This window comes from Quercus lobata, chromosome 5 (genome assembly GCF_001633185.2).
Source record: "Quercus lobata isolate SW786 chromosome 5, ValleyOak3.0 Primary Assembly, whole genome shotgun sequence".
Classification (NCBI taxonomy): Eukaryota; Viridiplantae; Streptophyta; class Magnoliopsida; order Fagales; family Fagaceae; genus Quercus; species Quercus lobata.
This window is the reverse complement of record NC_044908.1, coordinates 4,429,789-4,447,181: the sequence shown is the minus strand read 5'-3', so window position 1 is coordinate 4,447,181 and position 17,393 is coordinate 4,429,789. Positions and strand designations below refer to the sequence as shown.

Genomic DNA, 17,393 nt, shown 5'->3' with positions numbered 1-17,393 from the left:
GTAGTGATCAAAGTCTCTAATTAAATATAAGCATAAACATCACTAGTTTAAATTTTAAACAGGTTATCCTAGTCCAAACTCTGATGGTCAATCAAGTGAAATATTGAGACACTAATCACAACAGGAGTCCTTTCGATCACCTCAAAGACACAGACATCTCCTTTTTCTAAATTATTGTCTTTCGAAAATGCAACCCAGCCTTCCCCGAATCTCATTGCTTAATATGATTTGATGGAGGGTAATAGCACAAGACATTGATGTGTGACAAATTGCTTCCCAATAATATACTTGCTTCCCATATATGTTTCCAAGCCATATTTAAGAGAACATCATAATCACATTATGTATAAAGTCTCACCATATTATGTGGCCACGAGATACACATGAAAGAAGGATTTTTAGGCTTGAACTTTTTGGCTGCTTGGATTGCTCTCTCTCTTCCTCTGGACATAATCGATAATTTTTTAAGAACAAACTTTTCTCTGACTTCATGTTTTATGGGTTTGTACATTGAGGAAGAAATGTTTGTATCATCTTCATCTAAGTTTTTGATATTTTTACCTGATGATCTTCCAATTTACAATTCTTCCTAGGTGGATATTGAATCTCAATGGCAATCTTATCAAATATAACAATATGGAAGCTTGAATTTCCTTCATATCTGAAGACTAAAAAATAATCATAACAGATAGAATGGTATTCAGCGAAATCCTGCCAACCATTACAAAACCAAATGTTGTTATCAGCTTTCTTCAATCCCACTTGCCAAATTCCACCATAGGGAGCAATGACTGTAGCTACGATGGATAACTCAGAATTGTTGAACCCTGACTAGAAGTACCCATCCACACTCACGTCAATACACATAGCAGCGCAGAAAATTTTGTGCATCAATTTCGGGTGTTATTGGTCCTATTGCTATATTGATGTTCATAGTGCTGCTCAACAACTTCGCATTGTTGAACCCTGTCCAGTCATATCACCTACACGCACGTTAATACACAGCTATGCATCCTTTTGTAATGCAGCATTTTTAAAGGATGTACCTATAGCATCCCTGAGAAGTTTATGATACATTTAACACAGCTCAACATTGTCTCGTCAAGTTATGTCAGATGAAACACATCAATGTTGAATAGTCTTCACGTGAATAAATACGCAACCTCTTTTGCAGTACACATCACTAGCCCGCTACTGTAGCACAAGCTATAGCCATATGAAACAGCTACCTCAACGAATCACATGCACCAACAGACGCCACTGAACAATATACTGTCAAGTCATATCATCTTTATTCACGTGAATACTTATAGTCACATCCACCTGAATACTTGCCCTTGCAAAACCCCTATATGAAGTCCCATTTACATCTACCCTTGCAAAACATCTACACATACCGAAGTCCCATTTACATACATCTACCCTTGCAAAACTTCTATACATACCGATCTAAAGTCACATTTTCCAATGTCAATGCGTAATTGGATGCTACCTCGTTTTCCAAATAACTATAGAACGCAAAGAGATTTTGACGAGAAGGAATACTATGCCGGATTGCAACAGGAGTGGGACTTTCGCGTGAACGAGTCCAACGCTCTGCACAATGATCTCCTGCAACTCGGAGCGCCTCTTGTCGAGCGTAGCTCGCTCACACTGCCATGACAAAACATGCAACAATATGAGCGTGCAGTGACGAAAATAAAAAAAGAGAACAATCTTATGATACTCGTAGGTCCAGGTATCATATGCTACAATTGGCAGAGGAGCAAGCCGCTGCAACGAACAGGCAACTCACTCCGGCAGAACGTAACAATGTCCTCAACTACGAGGACTACCTATCAGAATGAATGCCACTGTGGTGTGTGTGTGTTATGTCTATGGTTAAGTTAATAATGTTAGTGTAAGTTATTTTATGTTTTCTGTGTTATGTCGTACGTGCTTATTGAAAAACATCATGTGTGAGAATATTTGACTTTTATGACTTATGTGAGAATAATCTACATTACGAATAACATGCATGCTTCTCATAATCAATAATAAGGTTTACATAGTACAAATGCAATCATACATATAACACATAGTTAAGCAAAATAGTTCTCCAACAAAATCTAATTACACCACGACACGACACGATTACTCTTCATCTGACATCTCCACGTCTGACTAATAAATGGGATCAGCAAGAAGTGATTGCATGAACTGTGCATGCTCGTACCACCCTTCCTGCACTGACTCTCGAATCTCGACTTGGATCTGATATCGATTAAGACGTATCTTCATTCGATTATTTTCTTCTCTTATGCGGTTCAATGCTTTACGAAGTTCGTCGATGCTGTCTCTGGGCATCTGTGATGCGAGTCGCCGAGGCACTGGCAACTTAAAACCAATACCCAACAACGACCCATAGCAGTGAACACATCATGAGGCCTATAGAGTTGTGGGTTGCCAGAACCAGACATTGACATTGAATACAATAACACCAAATGATCAAGTTAACAGTGTGTATCAACTGTTGCTAAATAATGTAATCCTGCATAGAATGGTACACAGCAAAGACATTCATAAAATTGTGTACTATTGCATGCTAAAAATGAAATACTAACACTAACACCAACATTTGACCATAAACAATAGACATAGTTGGTAATGTCTACACATTGTCTTCGACACTAAATGTTGTTGTAAATGTCTGACCAATGATGATTATGTGCAATACAAAATGTTGCTATAGTAAAGAAATTATTTCATCCTCTTGTGACCAACGTTTACTACAACAAATAACCAAAATCATACCAATGTACTTACTTCACATTCATTCAACCTAAAAAATCAAAATTTAGTACAATATCAAATGAAAATAACATTGCCCTAAAATTGTGATGTGAATTTTTTACCTGAGGTGATACAAATTTCAATTGAGTTTGAAAGCCGCTGTTGATCTATGGAGGAGTTCCAACTCAGTTCAGCAGAAAGCACGACCTCAGTTCAGCAGAGAGCAAGGCACACTGAGTGGGAGAAGGTGTGCAGAAATTATAAGAGAATAACTCGACTTTACGGATATTAAGTATACTTTATAACTCGATATTAAAGGAATCGAGTTACATTGAAACACTCCACCTGACACAAAGACAGTACGAAATCAGGGTTTATAACAGCATAACTAACTCGATTTTTAAGTAATCGAGTTATGTAGAGATTCAAAAAAAAAAAAAATGCCAGCAGTGCGGGAAAAACCTGTATATAACTCGATCATAGAAGTATCGAGTATTTCATATAACTCGATTTTAGTATTCTCGAGTTACAAAAGAGGGGCATTTCCCTATTTAGTTTCAGAATGACGGCACAAGGATGTTTAATTTCCGAAAAAAGGGCATTTGCCCATTTTGGCCCTTATCAGTCTCCTGGAAGAAGGAAGCAAAACGGAACATATGACTACTAGTCTATGTTTAAAATTCGGAATCATCTTTTAAGTCCTTGGTTTAAAATCTTTGGAAGAAATAAACAAAACAACGTATGCTTTTCCCCTATTCAGGTTTTTTTTTTTTTTTTCCCCATATTTATTTATTTTTGAAACATTTGAGAGAATTTCACAGAATTCTACAAAATTGCTTATTGGAAAATTTTAGCCTAATTATACCCTATAAACAAATTTGCTAGTACTTGTTTAGAAAACTCTCTCGTAGGGGAGCAAATATTGTCTTAAAGATAGTGAATTTATTAGTCACTCTAAGCCATTAAACTTTCTTATTTCTTTTCATTGTTGACTCCATAGTTCCTAACATTTCGGAGTCCTCACAGCTCTTTTGCATGTATTTGTTTGCTTATTTCTTGATATTCTTGAAATAAGCAATGGTTCACAGAGTAGTATTGACTGCTTGAAATCAATTAAAAATTCACTAGAAGACCCTCACAGATACCTTAAAGATTCATGGGACTTCAGCAACAATACTGAAGGTTTCGTTTGTAAATTTGATGGAGTTGCTTGCTGGCACCCTGATGGGAATGAAGTCATAAGTATCCAACTCAGAAACAGGGGCTCAGGGGCCAGTTTCCTCGATGCATTAAAAACTGCTCAAGTTTAATAGGGTTAGACATTTCTTCTAATGAACTTTTAGGACCCCTTCCACTTGACATTTTCGAGTTAGTCCCGTTTATCTCAATCCTTGACCTCCAGCAACAATTTTTCTGGCGAAATTCCACAGAGCTTTGCCAATTGCAGTTATCTAAATGTTCTTAAACTTGACAACAACCAGCTATCTGGTGAAATTGTTGGGGAAAAATCCTAATCCCCTCAATGTCTATGTTTGAATTAAAATATATAACTACCAAGCAATAGCAATATTATGGAAAAAAAAAAAATTCATCAAGCACCACATAAACACGACCACACAAGAACACCAAATCTTACATGGAAAACCCTCTAGTGTAGAGGGAAAAACCACGGGGCAGCTCCAAAAAATATCCACTAAAATAGAGATTACAACTATCAAGTTTATGTTAAACTTGAGTCCACAATAAATTGGATATATAACAAATAAATCTCAAGGAGTAAATACAATCTCACCACAAAGCCAGTAGCAAAATCTTTCTCTGAATACTCCAACTCTCCATGGTTGTAGCACTCAAAAACTCCATGAGAACTCCATCAATTTATCTTCCTTGTGTGTAACTTGTGCAAAGAAAAATGTCTCCTTTTTCTTTTTCACTCTCTCACACTCTCACTATGTTTCTCTCTATCTTTTCGAACTGCCCTCCTGAAGCTCTCACTTGTGTTTTTCTCACAATGGCCAAATGGCTCTCTCTTGCTTCAGCTCTTCACCATGTGTTTCTCTTTGCCACACACACTGGCCGAATGGCCTTTTTTTCTTTCTTTTCTTTTTCTTCAGTGTGTACAACACGCTTAGGATCACTTCTCATTAAGAGAAGTCAGACTTTTCACAAGTCTTGGTCATTTCTCAATAAATGAGAAAGCTGAATTTGAAGACTCTTGGAACAAGCTCATAAATGAGCTTTGACAAAATGTGTGTGCTGGAATCTAAAGGGTGTCACATGCACCCAACAATCTCCCCCTCTAGCACACTAAGGAAGGAGATCTTCAACCCAAGTCTTTAATTAGAATTCATGCCGGGCAATTAGACACAAAGCTTTAGCTTCTCTCTTGACACAACCTTGGTTAACATGTCACCTGGATTTTCATCTGTGTGAAATCTTCTCTAATTCAAATGAATGTTATTTAACAACTTGTCTTAACCAATTGTATCTCACCTCAATGTGATTCGAGCGTGAATGGTACATAGAATTCTTGCTCAAGTCTATAGCACTCTGACTATCACAATTAACTACATACCCATCTTGCTTCAAACCCAATTTTTGGAGAAACCATTTCAACCAAAGCATCTCTTTACTTGCTTCATTAGCTGCAATGTACTCAACTTCAGGTGTAGATAAGGCAACACACTTCTGCAATCTTGACTGCCATGATACAACTCCCCCTGCAAAAGTAAATAAATACCCCAATGTAGATTTCCTACCATCAAGGTCATCTACCCAACTTGCATCTACATAACCCTCCAAAACTGGTTTAGAATCACCAAAAGTCAAGCACAATTTAAAGCTACCCCTCAAATACCTAAAAATCCACTTCACCGCTTCCCAGTGATCTTTACCAGGATTAACCATGAACCTACTAACAACACCAACTTCATGAGCAATGTCTGGCCATATGCAAACCATAGCATACATCAAACTCCCAACTGCAGAGGAATAAATAGTTGATGCTATGTCTCCCTTCTCTTTCTTTGATGAAAAACAAGATCTCTTTCTTAACTTGAAATGAGAACCAAGAGGTGTGCTAACTGGCTTGGTATGCTTCATATTGAACCTTTCAAGAACCCGCTTAATATATTTCTCTTGTGATAACCATAGCTTCTTAGCTTTCCTATCACATAGAATCTGCATACCCAAAATTTGCCTTGTTGGACCCAAGTATTTCATATCAAATGACTTGAACAAGTCCTTCTTCAAATTTCCAATCACACTTGCATCTTTTCCTACTTTCAGCATATCATCTACATATAGCAGAAGAATAACAAATTTACTATCGGGAAATTTTTTGACATACACACAATGATCTGCATTTGTCCTCGTGTACTCGTGACCCACCATGAATGAGTCAAACTTCTTGTACCAATGTCTTGGAGCTTGCTTTAAGCCATACAAACTCTTCTTTAACTTGCAAACCATGTGTTCTTTCCCTTTCACTTTGAATCCCTCTAGCTGATCTATGTAGATTTCTTCTTTCAAATCACCATGAAGAAAAGTTGTCCTCACATCAAGTTGCTCAAGCTCAAGATCCAAGCTAGCTACTAATTCTAAAACTACTCGAATGGAACTCATCTTCACTATTGGAGAAAATATCTCATCAAAGTCAATCCTTTGTTTCTGATTGAAACCTTTAACCACCAATCGAGCTTTGTACTTCACTAACTTGTCACCATCTTTCTTTAGCTTGAACACCCATTTGTTTTTCAATACCTTCTTGCCTTTAGGAAGTTCCATCAAGTCATAAGTCTTATTCTTGTTCAAAGAATTCATCTCTTCATGCATAGCCTTCAACCAGATTTGCTTATCCTTATGAGACTGTACTTCCTAAAAACTTTCTGGCTCCCCCTCTTTAGTAATCATAGCATACTCAAAAGTGGGGTATCTAGTCGATGGACACTGCTCTCTGGTAGACCTTCTCACCTGAGGTTCTACCATCTCTAGTGGAGGAGACTACTCCCCCTGCTTAACACCATCTGTATTTGTCACATCATCATCAACAACACTTGATGGCTCATCAACATCAAATTCAGTTGGTTCATCACCATAATTCTCATCTTGTACCTCTTCCTTATTTGTGGCGTTATGCGAGGAAGAAGAAGTAGGTGTAAGATCATGAACACCTCCAACTGTAGCTTTAGGCTTTTCAATTTTCTCAAAGTTTGCCAAGTTTTCATTTTCATGAAAAACTACATCTCGACTTCTGATCACCTTCTTTTCTTTTGGATCCCATAGCTTGTAGCCAAATTTTGCATCTCCATATCCAACAAATATACAAGGAGTGGATTTGCTAACAAGCTTCGATGTTTGTTCCTTAGGCACATGTACAAATGCCTTGCACCCAAATACCTTCAAATGAGAGTAAGAAACATCTTTTCGTGTCCATACTCTTTCTGGTATATCAAAACCCAAAGGAACTGATGGAGATCTATTAATTAGGTAGCATGCAGTCACAACAGCTTCACCCTAGAATGACTTAAGCAGATTGGCCATTCTCAACATATATCTGATCTTTTCAACAATAGTGCAATTCATCCTTTCTGCCACACCATTTTGCTGTGGGGTACCAGGAACTGTCTTCTCATGTCTTATGCCTTTCTCAAAGCAGTAACTCTTGAATTCATTAGATGTGTATTCACCTCTGTTATCAGTGCTCAAATACCTGGTCTTTTGTTTTCAAAACATAAACCCACACCCTTCATGAAGCATCATCAATAAATGTAACAAAATATTTACTGCCACCTAAAGTCTCAACATCAATGGGACCACATACATCAGAATAAACAAGATCTAATACATTGGGTTTTCTAGTAGAGGGTATATTAAATGAAACTCTATGTTGTTTACTAAATAAACAAAAGTCACAAGGATTTAGTGATGTACCTTTGGCAAAGGGAATGAGAGACTTCTTTACCAAAATCTGCAACCCTTTTTCACTCATATGAGCCAGCCACCTATGCCACAAGTTAGGTGAAGAATCCTCCTAAGCTGCACTAACAACATCCTTGCACAACTTTACTTATGTCTTGTAAAGTGTACAACAAATCTTCCCTCTAGCAAACACCAATGATCCTTTGCTAAGCCACCATTTTCCATCATGAGAATAATTGCCATAGCCTTCTTTATCAAGAACATGAGTGGAAATCAAATTTAGGCGAATATCTGGGACATGTCTCACATCCTTCAAAATCAAGGTGTATCCAGTGTTAGCCCCAACACAAATATCACCAATTCCCACAATGTCCGCATAACTATCATTACCCTTCTTCACTCTCCCAAAGTTTCTCGCTTTGTATGAAGTGAATAACTCCTTTCTTAGAGTGACATGGCAAGAAGCAGCTGAACCAATCACCCATTCAACATAAGGATCTGAAACTGTACAACAATCATCTAGTCCTATGGCTAGGACCTCATCTTCCAACACTATAATAGCAGCAGTGTTCTTATCATCCGCCTTTTTTTTATTTTTATCATCTTTCTGTTTGTTCTTCCAAGCCTTGCAGTTCCTTTTTATGTGACCTTCTTTATCACAATAAAAACATTTGAATTTTCCTTTCGACTCTAACCGATTTCTAGATTTACCTCGCCCTTTAAAACTTCTACTCTTACTCCTCCCCCTGTTCTCTGTGACAAGAGCCTGTGCAATATCCTTGCCCATATCCTTTCTTCTAGTTTCTTCATTAAACAAACTATTTTTAACTATGGCAAGTTGTAACACACCATTTAGAGCAGAATTACTAAGTGACACTACCAAAGTCTTCCAACTCTCAGGTAAGGAACTCAGCAGCAATAAAGCTTGCAACTCATCATCTATTACTAGCTTCATTGTAACCATCTGATTAACCAAGTCTTGGAACTCACTAAGGTGCTCGGCAATGGACTTACCCTCCTTAAGCTTCAAATTCACAAGCTTTCTAGCAATAAAAGCTTTATTGTGAGCTGTCTTTCTTTCATAAAGACTCCTTAATTTTTCCCGAAGTGCCTCTGCATTTGTTTCCTGAGACACATGGTGAAAAGCACTGACATCGATGCATTGTCTAATACACCCAATAGTTTTTCTATTTAATTTCTCCCAGTCTCTATCTGACATATAACTAGGCTTGGCACTATCACCCTCAATTGGGTCATGTAAATCCTTGCAATAAAGGACATCCTCCATCATCGGCTTCCATATCAAATAATTCGATGCCGAGAGTTTAACCATAGTATTCATAGCCATATTCTCCATTTAATCCAACACAAGACAGTCGAACCCAAGCAACCAAAAGCTCTAATACCACTTGTTGGGGAAAAATCCTAATCCCCTCAATGTCCATGTGTGAATTAAAATATATAACTACTAAGCAATAGCAATATTATGGAAACCAAAAAAAAAATCAGCAAGCACCACATAAACACAACCACACAAAAACACTAAATCTTACGTGGAAAACCCTCTAGTGTAGAGGGAAAAATCACGGGGCAACTCTGAAAAATATCCACTAAAATAGAGATTACAACTATCAAGTTTATGCTAAACTTGAGTTCACAATAAATTGGATATACAACAAATAAATCTCAAGGAGTAAATACAATCTCACCACAAAATCAATAGCAAAATCTTCCTCTGAATACTCCAACTCTCCATGGTTGTAGCACTCAAAAATTCTATGAGAACTCCACCAATTTATCTTCCTTGTGTGTAACTTGTGCAAAGAAAAATGTCTCCTTTTTCTTTTTCACTCTCTCACAGTCTCACTATGTTTCTCTCTATCTTTTCGGACTACACTTCCTGAAGCTCTCACTTGTGTTTTTCTCACAATGGCCGAATGGCTCTCTCTTGCTTCAGCTCTTCGCTGTGTGTTTCTCTCTGTCACACACATTGGCCAAATGGCCTTTTTTTCTTCCTTTTCTTTTTCTTCAGTGTGTACAACACACTTAGGATCACTTCTCATTAAGAGAAGTCAGACTTCTCACAAGTCTTGGTCATTTCTCAATAAATGAGAAAGCTGAATTTGAAGACTCTTGGAACAAGCTCATAAATGAGCTTTGACAAAATGTGTGTGCTGGAATCCAAAGGGTGTCACGTGCACCCAACAGAAATACCTCCCCAAATTGGCAACCTCGATCGTTTGAATGTCCTCTATGTTTCTAACAATCAGTTGTGAGGGTTAGTCCCTGTCTTTGGCAGTACCGCGATTACAGCTGAGAGCTTTGCTAACAATAAGAACGTTTGTGGAAAGCCTTTAGAACCCTGTCCAACTCAAAAGAGTGGACTGAAATTCGACTTTTCATTCCAATGTGGGTTTCTAGTTGGTTATGTGGTTTCTGCAGTTTCAGTAATGACTATTTTTGTGTCCCATTATGTGGTTTGCATGAATGAAAGGAAAACGGATAAGAAGATGACACTGTCAAAGGAAAGGAGTACTAAGAACGAGAATAAAAAAGCTGATCAAGTTAATCAGTCGCAAACTAGGGGGTTCCTGCAATAAGGGACCAAAAAGGTACTTTTGAAACTTCTTTCAATTCCTTGTTTCAACTTTTTCGGAAAAATATAAAAAACCCCATGATAGTTTTTCATCAAAACATGTAATCCTACAACTGCAGTTTTACAAGAAAATCATAGGGGTTTTTTTTAGTTTTCCGAAAAAAAAATAGTCTCCTTTTTTCATTATTTTTTTTCCCCTTAAGTTCAAGACTTATCAAAATGGTACGTCAAATAAGGATCAAAATGATGCAATCATACAGCCCCTTAGAAGAAACATCCATGTGATAAATTTTGTGGTAACTTCAAATTTGTACTGATCCAGAGTGGCAAATTATTTGATCCACAGAATTCTCAGTTGGAGGGAATGGTTGCTAAAATGAACTTTACAAAACTTAGTGAGGCAACTGATGATTTCATCATAGACAACGTCATTGGGATGGGAAAGGTTGGGATGATGTACAAAGCAGTTCTTCCAAATGGTTCACTCCTTGCAGTTAAGAGGTTACATGGCTGTGAATCATTTGAAAAACAATTCATAAGTGAGCTATTGGCACTGGGTACATTGAGACACAATAACATAGTTCCCCTCTTGGGATTTTGCAGAGAAAGGAAGGAAAAGCTTCTAGTGTACCAATATATATCAAATGGCAATCTTTATGATTGGCTACACGCAAAGGAAGGCACTGATAAGATCTTGGCATGGCCTTTGAGGATTAAAATTGCAATCGGGATAGCTAGTGGCTTGGCATGGCTTCACCACGGTGGGATTTCAGAGTAGTCCATCTTAACATGAGTTCAAACTCTATTTTACTTGATAAGAATTTTGTGCCCAAGCTATCAAATTTTGGAGGGGTAAAAAAATCTAGTCCTGAAGGGATGATGTTCATTGATTCAAATGACATTGACTCAAGCAATAGCTCTTTTGTAGACAATGGTGTTTGGGAGTTGGGTTTTGTTAAAAAGGATGTGTATGACTTTGGAATTCTGCTTCTTGAGCTAATTATAGTGAAGGAACCCATTCAAATCAACAATTTTTCGAACAATTTGAATGGGAGTTTGGTTGATTGGATTACTCATCTTTTGAGTAATTTTTCCGATCTTTACAGTGTCATTGATAAATCTCTGATTGGTCGAGGATTTGATGGTGAAATCATTCAATTTCCTAGAATTGCATGTACCTGTCTTAACTTCTTTCGTAGTCAAAAGCCAACAATGTTTGAATTGTACAATACAATAAGTACTCTTGAAGAGAGATATGGCATCACAAATGACTCTGAGTTATTAAGGTACACAGAAATTGCTACTGCAAGTGTCTCAAATGAAATAGTTCAGGTAGAAATTACATAGACCCATTAATCTGAGTAACTACTTAGCTAATTAATTAGGTTAAACAAGTCTAGTTTGTAAGGGTCTACACAAAACAAACAATTGGAAATTTCTATCACAACCCAAACCCCTCCCCTCCCTTTCAACTCCTAGGTGCTTAGGTGCCAATGGACCATCAATGTGGTCAGTAGTTGAAATATTTGTTAAAGTGTTCAAAGTATCAATTTTTTTTTTACTAGCTTCGGTCTTTGATATATTATACTTTATTCTATAATTCCCTTTTAAAGTTAACAACTTTATGATTTTTATTTTTTTAAATAAATAAATAAACAGTTAACAACTTTTTTGTGTTGGGCTTCACTCAATAAAGAGAAATTTGGGTCCATATGGATCTTTTTGTTAGACGCCGGCTTCATCTATATATATATATATATATATATAAAACCGAAACCTCTGGAACTCTCACAATTTCCCACATCAGCAAAATATTTAAAAAATTAAAATTAAAATTAAAAAATATTTTCACTCAAAAAAAAAACTGGATACTTATCTTAAAAAAAACAAAAAAAAAAACAAACAAACAAAACCTAACCTAGCTTAACCTGACTCCTCTCTTCCAAACCATATGCATTCAAATTTCAGATGCTCTCTCTTCCCTTCCTATTCTGTTTTTCCTTCTCCTTCGACAAGTTCAGCCGTTCCCTCTTTATTATTTCAATTTTAATACCCTGCCGTCCCTACCTAATATGATTCATTCTCTTAACTATTCCACAATCAGGAAAAAAGAAAAGGAGAGAGAGAGAGAGAGAGAGAGAGAGAGAGAGAGAGAGAGAGAGAGAGAGAGAGAGAGAGAGAGAGAGAGAGAGAGAGAGAGAGAGAGAGAGAGAAAGGGAGAGAGAGAAGATGATGAATACGGCAATGGCTTTCCTAAGGTCATTCTCCGCAAGGTTCATGGTTGCTCTGTTGAGGTACGTTACGATCTTTGCTATTTTCTCTGTAAATCTTTCACTCTAATTGTTTATTACTGTTAAATCTATCTATGTGTTATGACTCTTTGTTTATTCAATGATCTTCGATGAATTTTTTCCTAAATTTTGCAAATTGTGAACCGAAATTTGGTTGATTAATGCAATGGTCCACAATTCACATAGATGAGAAAACTTGGCTAATCTTGAAGCGAGGTTTGATATGAAAAGGGTTTTTTTTTTTTTTTTTTTTGACGGTTTGCTCTCTGTGTTCTGCACGAAAACGAAAAGGTTAGGATGTAATTGATGTTATCTTGGTTCTTGGATTATATTTTGACTAATTGAAACCAAAATCCTAAACCTTTATCTTTTAGAACTTTGTTTTGTGTGTGTAATCTGCCAAATCTTTCTTTGTTTTGTATGTGTAACATTTTTATGTACATATATAGTTTCCTTGCCACCGTCAAATTCAAAGCATTTGCAACTGAAGCCAACCTTCTCTGAAGGGCAAAATCTGAACCCCAGGTAAGAATTCTGATTCTCTTTCAATCGAAAACCTACCTACCTTGTTATTATTTAATTTTGGTGTTTTGGGTTGCTATGGCTAAATGATTGGCCTTTAGTTCGCCAGCCTTAAAAAGGGTTTTCCAAAAAAAATTTAATTGTATTTACTTTAGGGGCTATGGTTTCTTCTGCTTTATATCTTATTGTGGTAGAAGTCGAACACTTTAGTGGGTTTTCAAACTTGGGCTTCTTCCCCTAGAGGTGGAAGATTCTTTCTTTAATTTTTGGTTATTGGTTTTGGCTTTACATTACTTTGCTATTATTATTATTATTATTTTCATACGTGATGTGTAGAATTGGATCATGGGTGAATTATAATTGAATTCATAGATTGATGGGTCTAGATGTAGAGGGTTTAGATAATTCAAATTATTGGACGCATTGAATTTTTATGCTCCTATCTATATTGTGATTTGTTATTTAAAAGTATTGTATAGTTTATTTCATTAGTTGCCCTTTTTAGTTGGTAGATTTTGGATCGAGCTTAATTGCATGGTGTCCTTTCTTCAAAATTCTTGACCTTTACATAAGAGTCATTGAGACAAGATTTTTGAAGATAGGCCAACCCTATCATAGTAGCACCCAATGTGCTTTACAATTGTTTGAGTGAAGTCAAAATAAATAAATAAAATAGCTTGGAAAATTTTTTATGTTTATTTCATGAAAATCCTCTATTTTTGTTTGGATTTTTTTTTTTTTTTTTTTTTTTTCATGCCAATACAACATGATATTTGTTTTGTTTACTACAAGGATTTTCATAATTATTAGAATATGATGAGTCTTATACCTTGATGTTTTTTTGCTGATTCTTCCCACAGTAGCGGTAATGCTATTCAATATCCCAACCAAAGCACCTAGGTTGTCCACCTATTTCAGACCTTTGTACAACCCCTTTCAATTTTCAGTTCAAGCCATTGATATCTACACTACCTACAAGGTCTCTGTCTTTCTCCATGTATATGTGTACGTGTGTAAAGTTTGTCTTTTTTCTCTATATATATATGTCTAAAGTTTGACTCTTTTATGGCTTTTCAATGGGTGATATTTTCATTTTGGTTGGGATTGCTTTGGTGTTTCAAGTTAGAGTGAGTTTTGTAAAAGGTGTGCAAAAGCAAGAGGCATGGTGGGAAAGACAACATGAACTTGCGGCTGGGAATTTTGTGGTAAGAATTTCTTCTAATATTTCTTATTCTTCATCTTCTTCTTTCAATTTTTATTTCTTTAAGTTTTAATTTTGTTTATATAGAATTGTTAGTTTTCACATGTATTTTTGTGTGGTTGTCTTTAGAATAAATAGATTATGATTTTGGGAATTTACTTTCTGACTTAAGTGAATTATAAATATTGGGGCCTTGAATCTTATTTCATCATAATTTACCACAAATCAATTGATACTGTATGACTTATTATCTATATATCTTTAAAAGAAAAGGTTTGTAAAAGGATTTTTTTTTTAATTTTTTTTTTGCCTTGTTTGAAGCTTCTCAATGGGTATCACTAAGACTTAGTAAGAAAATCACAAATATGATAAACCATATGTAAATTTACTTTAAAATTTGATTCATGGTTCACACTATTGTTGTCATTACATTCCTATGTGTTATTCTATAGACTCTTACATTTATCATTTTCATTATGTTATGATGTTTAGAAATCATTGATTTTTAGGAGTGACCTTCCTGCATTAATTTATAGTGGTAGATGATGAATTTTGATAAATTTCAGGTTTTGTTGAAGGAGCTTACAGGTATTGATATAAATTTCATGTAAAATTGTGAGTGGTGTTAATGCATTCACTTCAAAGTGATTGTCTATTCAGTACTATTAGAAATAATTCTTGCTGCTGGGTCATGTAATTAATTGGATGTGGACATTAAAGAAATCCATTTATGAATGAGGAGGAGGAGGAATACATTTTGTGTACACACCTTTTTTAAGGGTTTAATTCATTCAATTGACTACCTACTATTGTAGTTTACTTTTAATTCTTTTTTCTTCAATCCTTTTATGATGGTTGCTATTGAAAGGTAGAGATAGAGTTATTTTTTGTTATTTGTTGGCTTATAAATTCTGTTCAATTCTTTTATGTGTTTCTATACAATTTTATAAGCTCTATTCAATATTGTTAGTGGAAGCAATTGGACTTGCTTGGTGATTTTGTTGAAGGAGGTTACAGGTATTGATATAAATTATTATTATTTAAAAAATTTCGTCAATTATTAATATACAATATATCATTGGATGCTATTAAAAGAGAATTGGATGTCAAATCTATATATTACTAAAAGCTGAAGTGTAGCGTTTAATGCTGTTTCGCTCACGTTAAGCCACGTCAACGTCCACATCATAATATTTTTTCTTTCCATTTTCTTATAATTATTTTTAATATTTTTTTTTATTTCATATTTACACTTCTCCAACCTTTCTCCCTCCCTTACCTTTTCATCTTCCCACTACTTCTCCAACCTTTCTCCTTCCCTCACCTTCTCATCTCCCCACTACCCTCTACATTAATATCATTCTTCATCTTTCCTTTCATCTTCCTCTATTTTTGTCTTTTCTTATTCACACTCTCTTATTATAAATTTGTCACTATCTATTTCATTTTATGCATAGTTTTCCCTTAAAAAAAAAAAACAAAAAAAAACAAAAAAAGGTTCTCTCTCTCTCTCTCTCTCTCACACACACAAAATTTTTGAGTGGATTTTTATTTTTTATTTTTCTTGCATCTTCGCTTTAGGTTGATAATTTTTTATATTCTTTAATCTACTTTAGGTTAATGTGATTCAATTTTTGTGTTTTTTTTAATTGTTGTGTTTTTTTTTTTTTTCTTTCTCTCTTTGATTGTTAAATGTTATCCTATTGTGTTATAAAGGATTAAATATAAAAATATAATATTATTCTACTACATAGCTTGATTTGGATAATTTAATTTGGTAGTTATTATAATTTGATAGCATGATTTTTATAGTGCTCAATTTAGATGTTAAACTATAAGACTTTAGTAAATTTTGTTTATTTTTTAATCCTTTGTGGTGGACAAAGTACTCTTAATAGTATTAGAAGTACTCTATAATGCCATTTATTTAGAGAAAAGCAAAGGTTGGCTAAACAAAAATTATTGGATGAGAGACAAATTTTATCTTTCATGATTTTAATTTTATTATTATTATTATTTTATAACAATGCATATATAGAAATTTAATTCTTAGATTTTTCTAATAATTGTTTATTTGATAATATGTTTTGGGTGGACGAAATTACAATTTCTGCAAAGAAAATAACCTTAGTAGATTATAAACAACAAATTGTTTTCCTAATTGGTCCAATTAATCATAGTTAAGTTTTATTAAATTTTTTAGTTACTTTTTTCAGTGTTTTGGATTGTAGGTAGAAAAAAAATAAGTTTGAGAAAGTTTGTTTAAAACTAAAAGAATAATTTCCAAATTTTATACTCTTTTTAATGATTCACAAAATGTTATAAATAACTTTTATTAAAAAAAATATTTTCATTAACTTGCCTTTTGAATTTCTGAAAAAAATTGTATTTTTTTTTTCATTTTAGTACGACAAAAATTATTAAATTTATGATTTATGATTGTTCTTATATTACATTTATGATTATTCTTATAATAAATAAAAATATAATTACAAAATACATTACTCTTTATTAAATTAGTTTAAATTGTATAAAAAATTTTAATAAAACCACAATAAAAACAATTATCATGCGCAACGCGCAGGTTCACGACTAGTGTTGTTTAAAAACTGAAAACATGTGTTTAAATACATGTACCAAACGAGCCAATAGTATTTACAGTAAGCATTCAAAGCACTCAAACGATGCCGTTTTCACAAGTCTAAAATCTAAATTAATAGTAAGAATTCAAAGCACTAAAAAGATGCCATTTCCACAAGTCCACCCTTTAGAGAAAAGGATTCAAACGGTGTCATTCAATCCTCCCACGCATGCATCACTTAATCAAGCGCCGTCATTTGTATAGTAGCTGTTAGTTCAGAAGCAGTTATGAATTCTATTACGGAGCACGTGAGAAAATTCTGAGTTTGTTAAAGTGATCTAATTATGGTGTAAATGATTGTGTAAATGATTGTATCTTTGATGAACTGTGAGTGTTTCGTACTATACATTGATAAGTGTATCTAATCCAAAATTAATGAAAGAGATAAAATTTTCAGTCCAATTCTAATCTCTCTCTTTCTTTCTCTTCTCTCTATTACACTTCATGATA

The 17,393-nt window shown here is 34.7% G+C and overlaps 2 protein-coding genes across 2 annotated transcripts; both read left to right on the top strand.

The window, feature by feature from the left end:
• Positions 1–10,142: 10,142 nt before the first annotated feature.
• Positions 10,143–11,066, top strand: LOC115989815 (probably inactive leucine-rich repeat receptor-like protein kinase At5g48380). Its single transcript, XM_031113693.1, has 2 exons — positions 10,143–10,256; positions 10,611–11,066. Exons 1-2 carry the CDS (start codon positions 10,143–10,145, stop codon positions 11,064–11,066), a joined length of 570 nt encoding a protein of 189 aa, XP_030969553.1.
• An 11-nt stretch (positions 11,067–11,077) lies between these two features.
• On the top strand, positions 11,078–11,635 carry LOC115989814 (probably inactive leucine-rich repeat receptor-like protein kinase At5g48380). The gene has a single exon (XM_031113692.1). The coding sequence runs from the start codon at positions 11,078–11,080 to the stop codon at positions 11,633–11,635; it is 558 nt and encodes a 185-aa protein (XP_030969552.1).
• Positions 11,636–17,393: the final 5,758 nt, after the last annotated feature.

Coding starts and splice junctions, on each gene's coding strand:
- LOC115989815 (XM_031113693.1), top strand. CDS start 10,143: ATGACTATTTTTGTGTCCCATTATGTGGTTTGCATGAATGAAAGGAAA. Junction 10,257..10,610: donor AGAATAAAAAAGCTGATCAA/GTTAATCAGTCG, acceptor GTACTGATCCAG/AGTGGCAAATTATTTGATCC.
- LOC115989814 (XM_031113692.1), top strand. CDS start 11,078: ATGAGTTCAAACTCTATTTTACTTGATAAGAATTTTGTGCCCAAGCTA.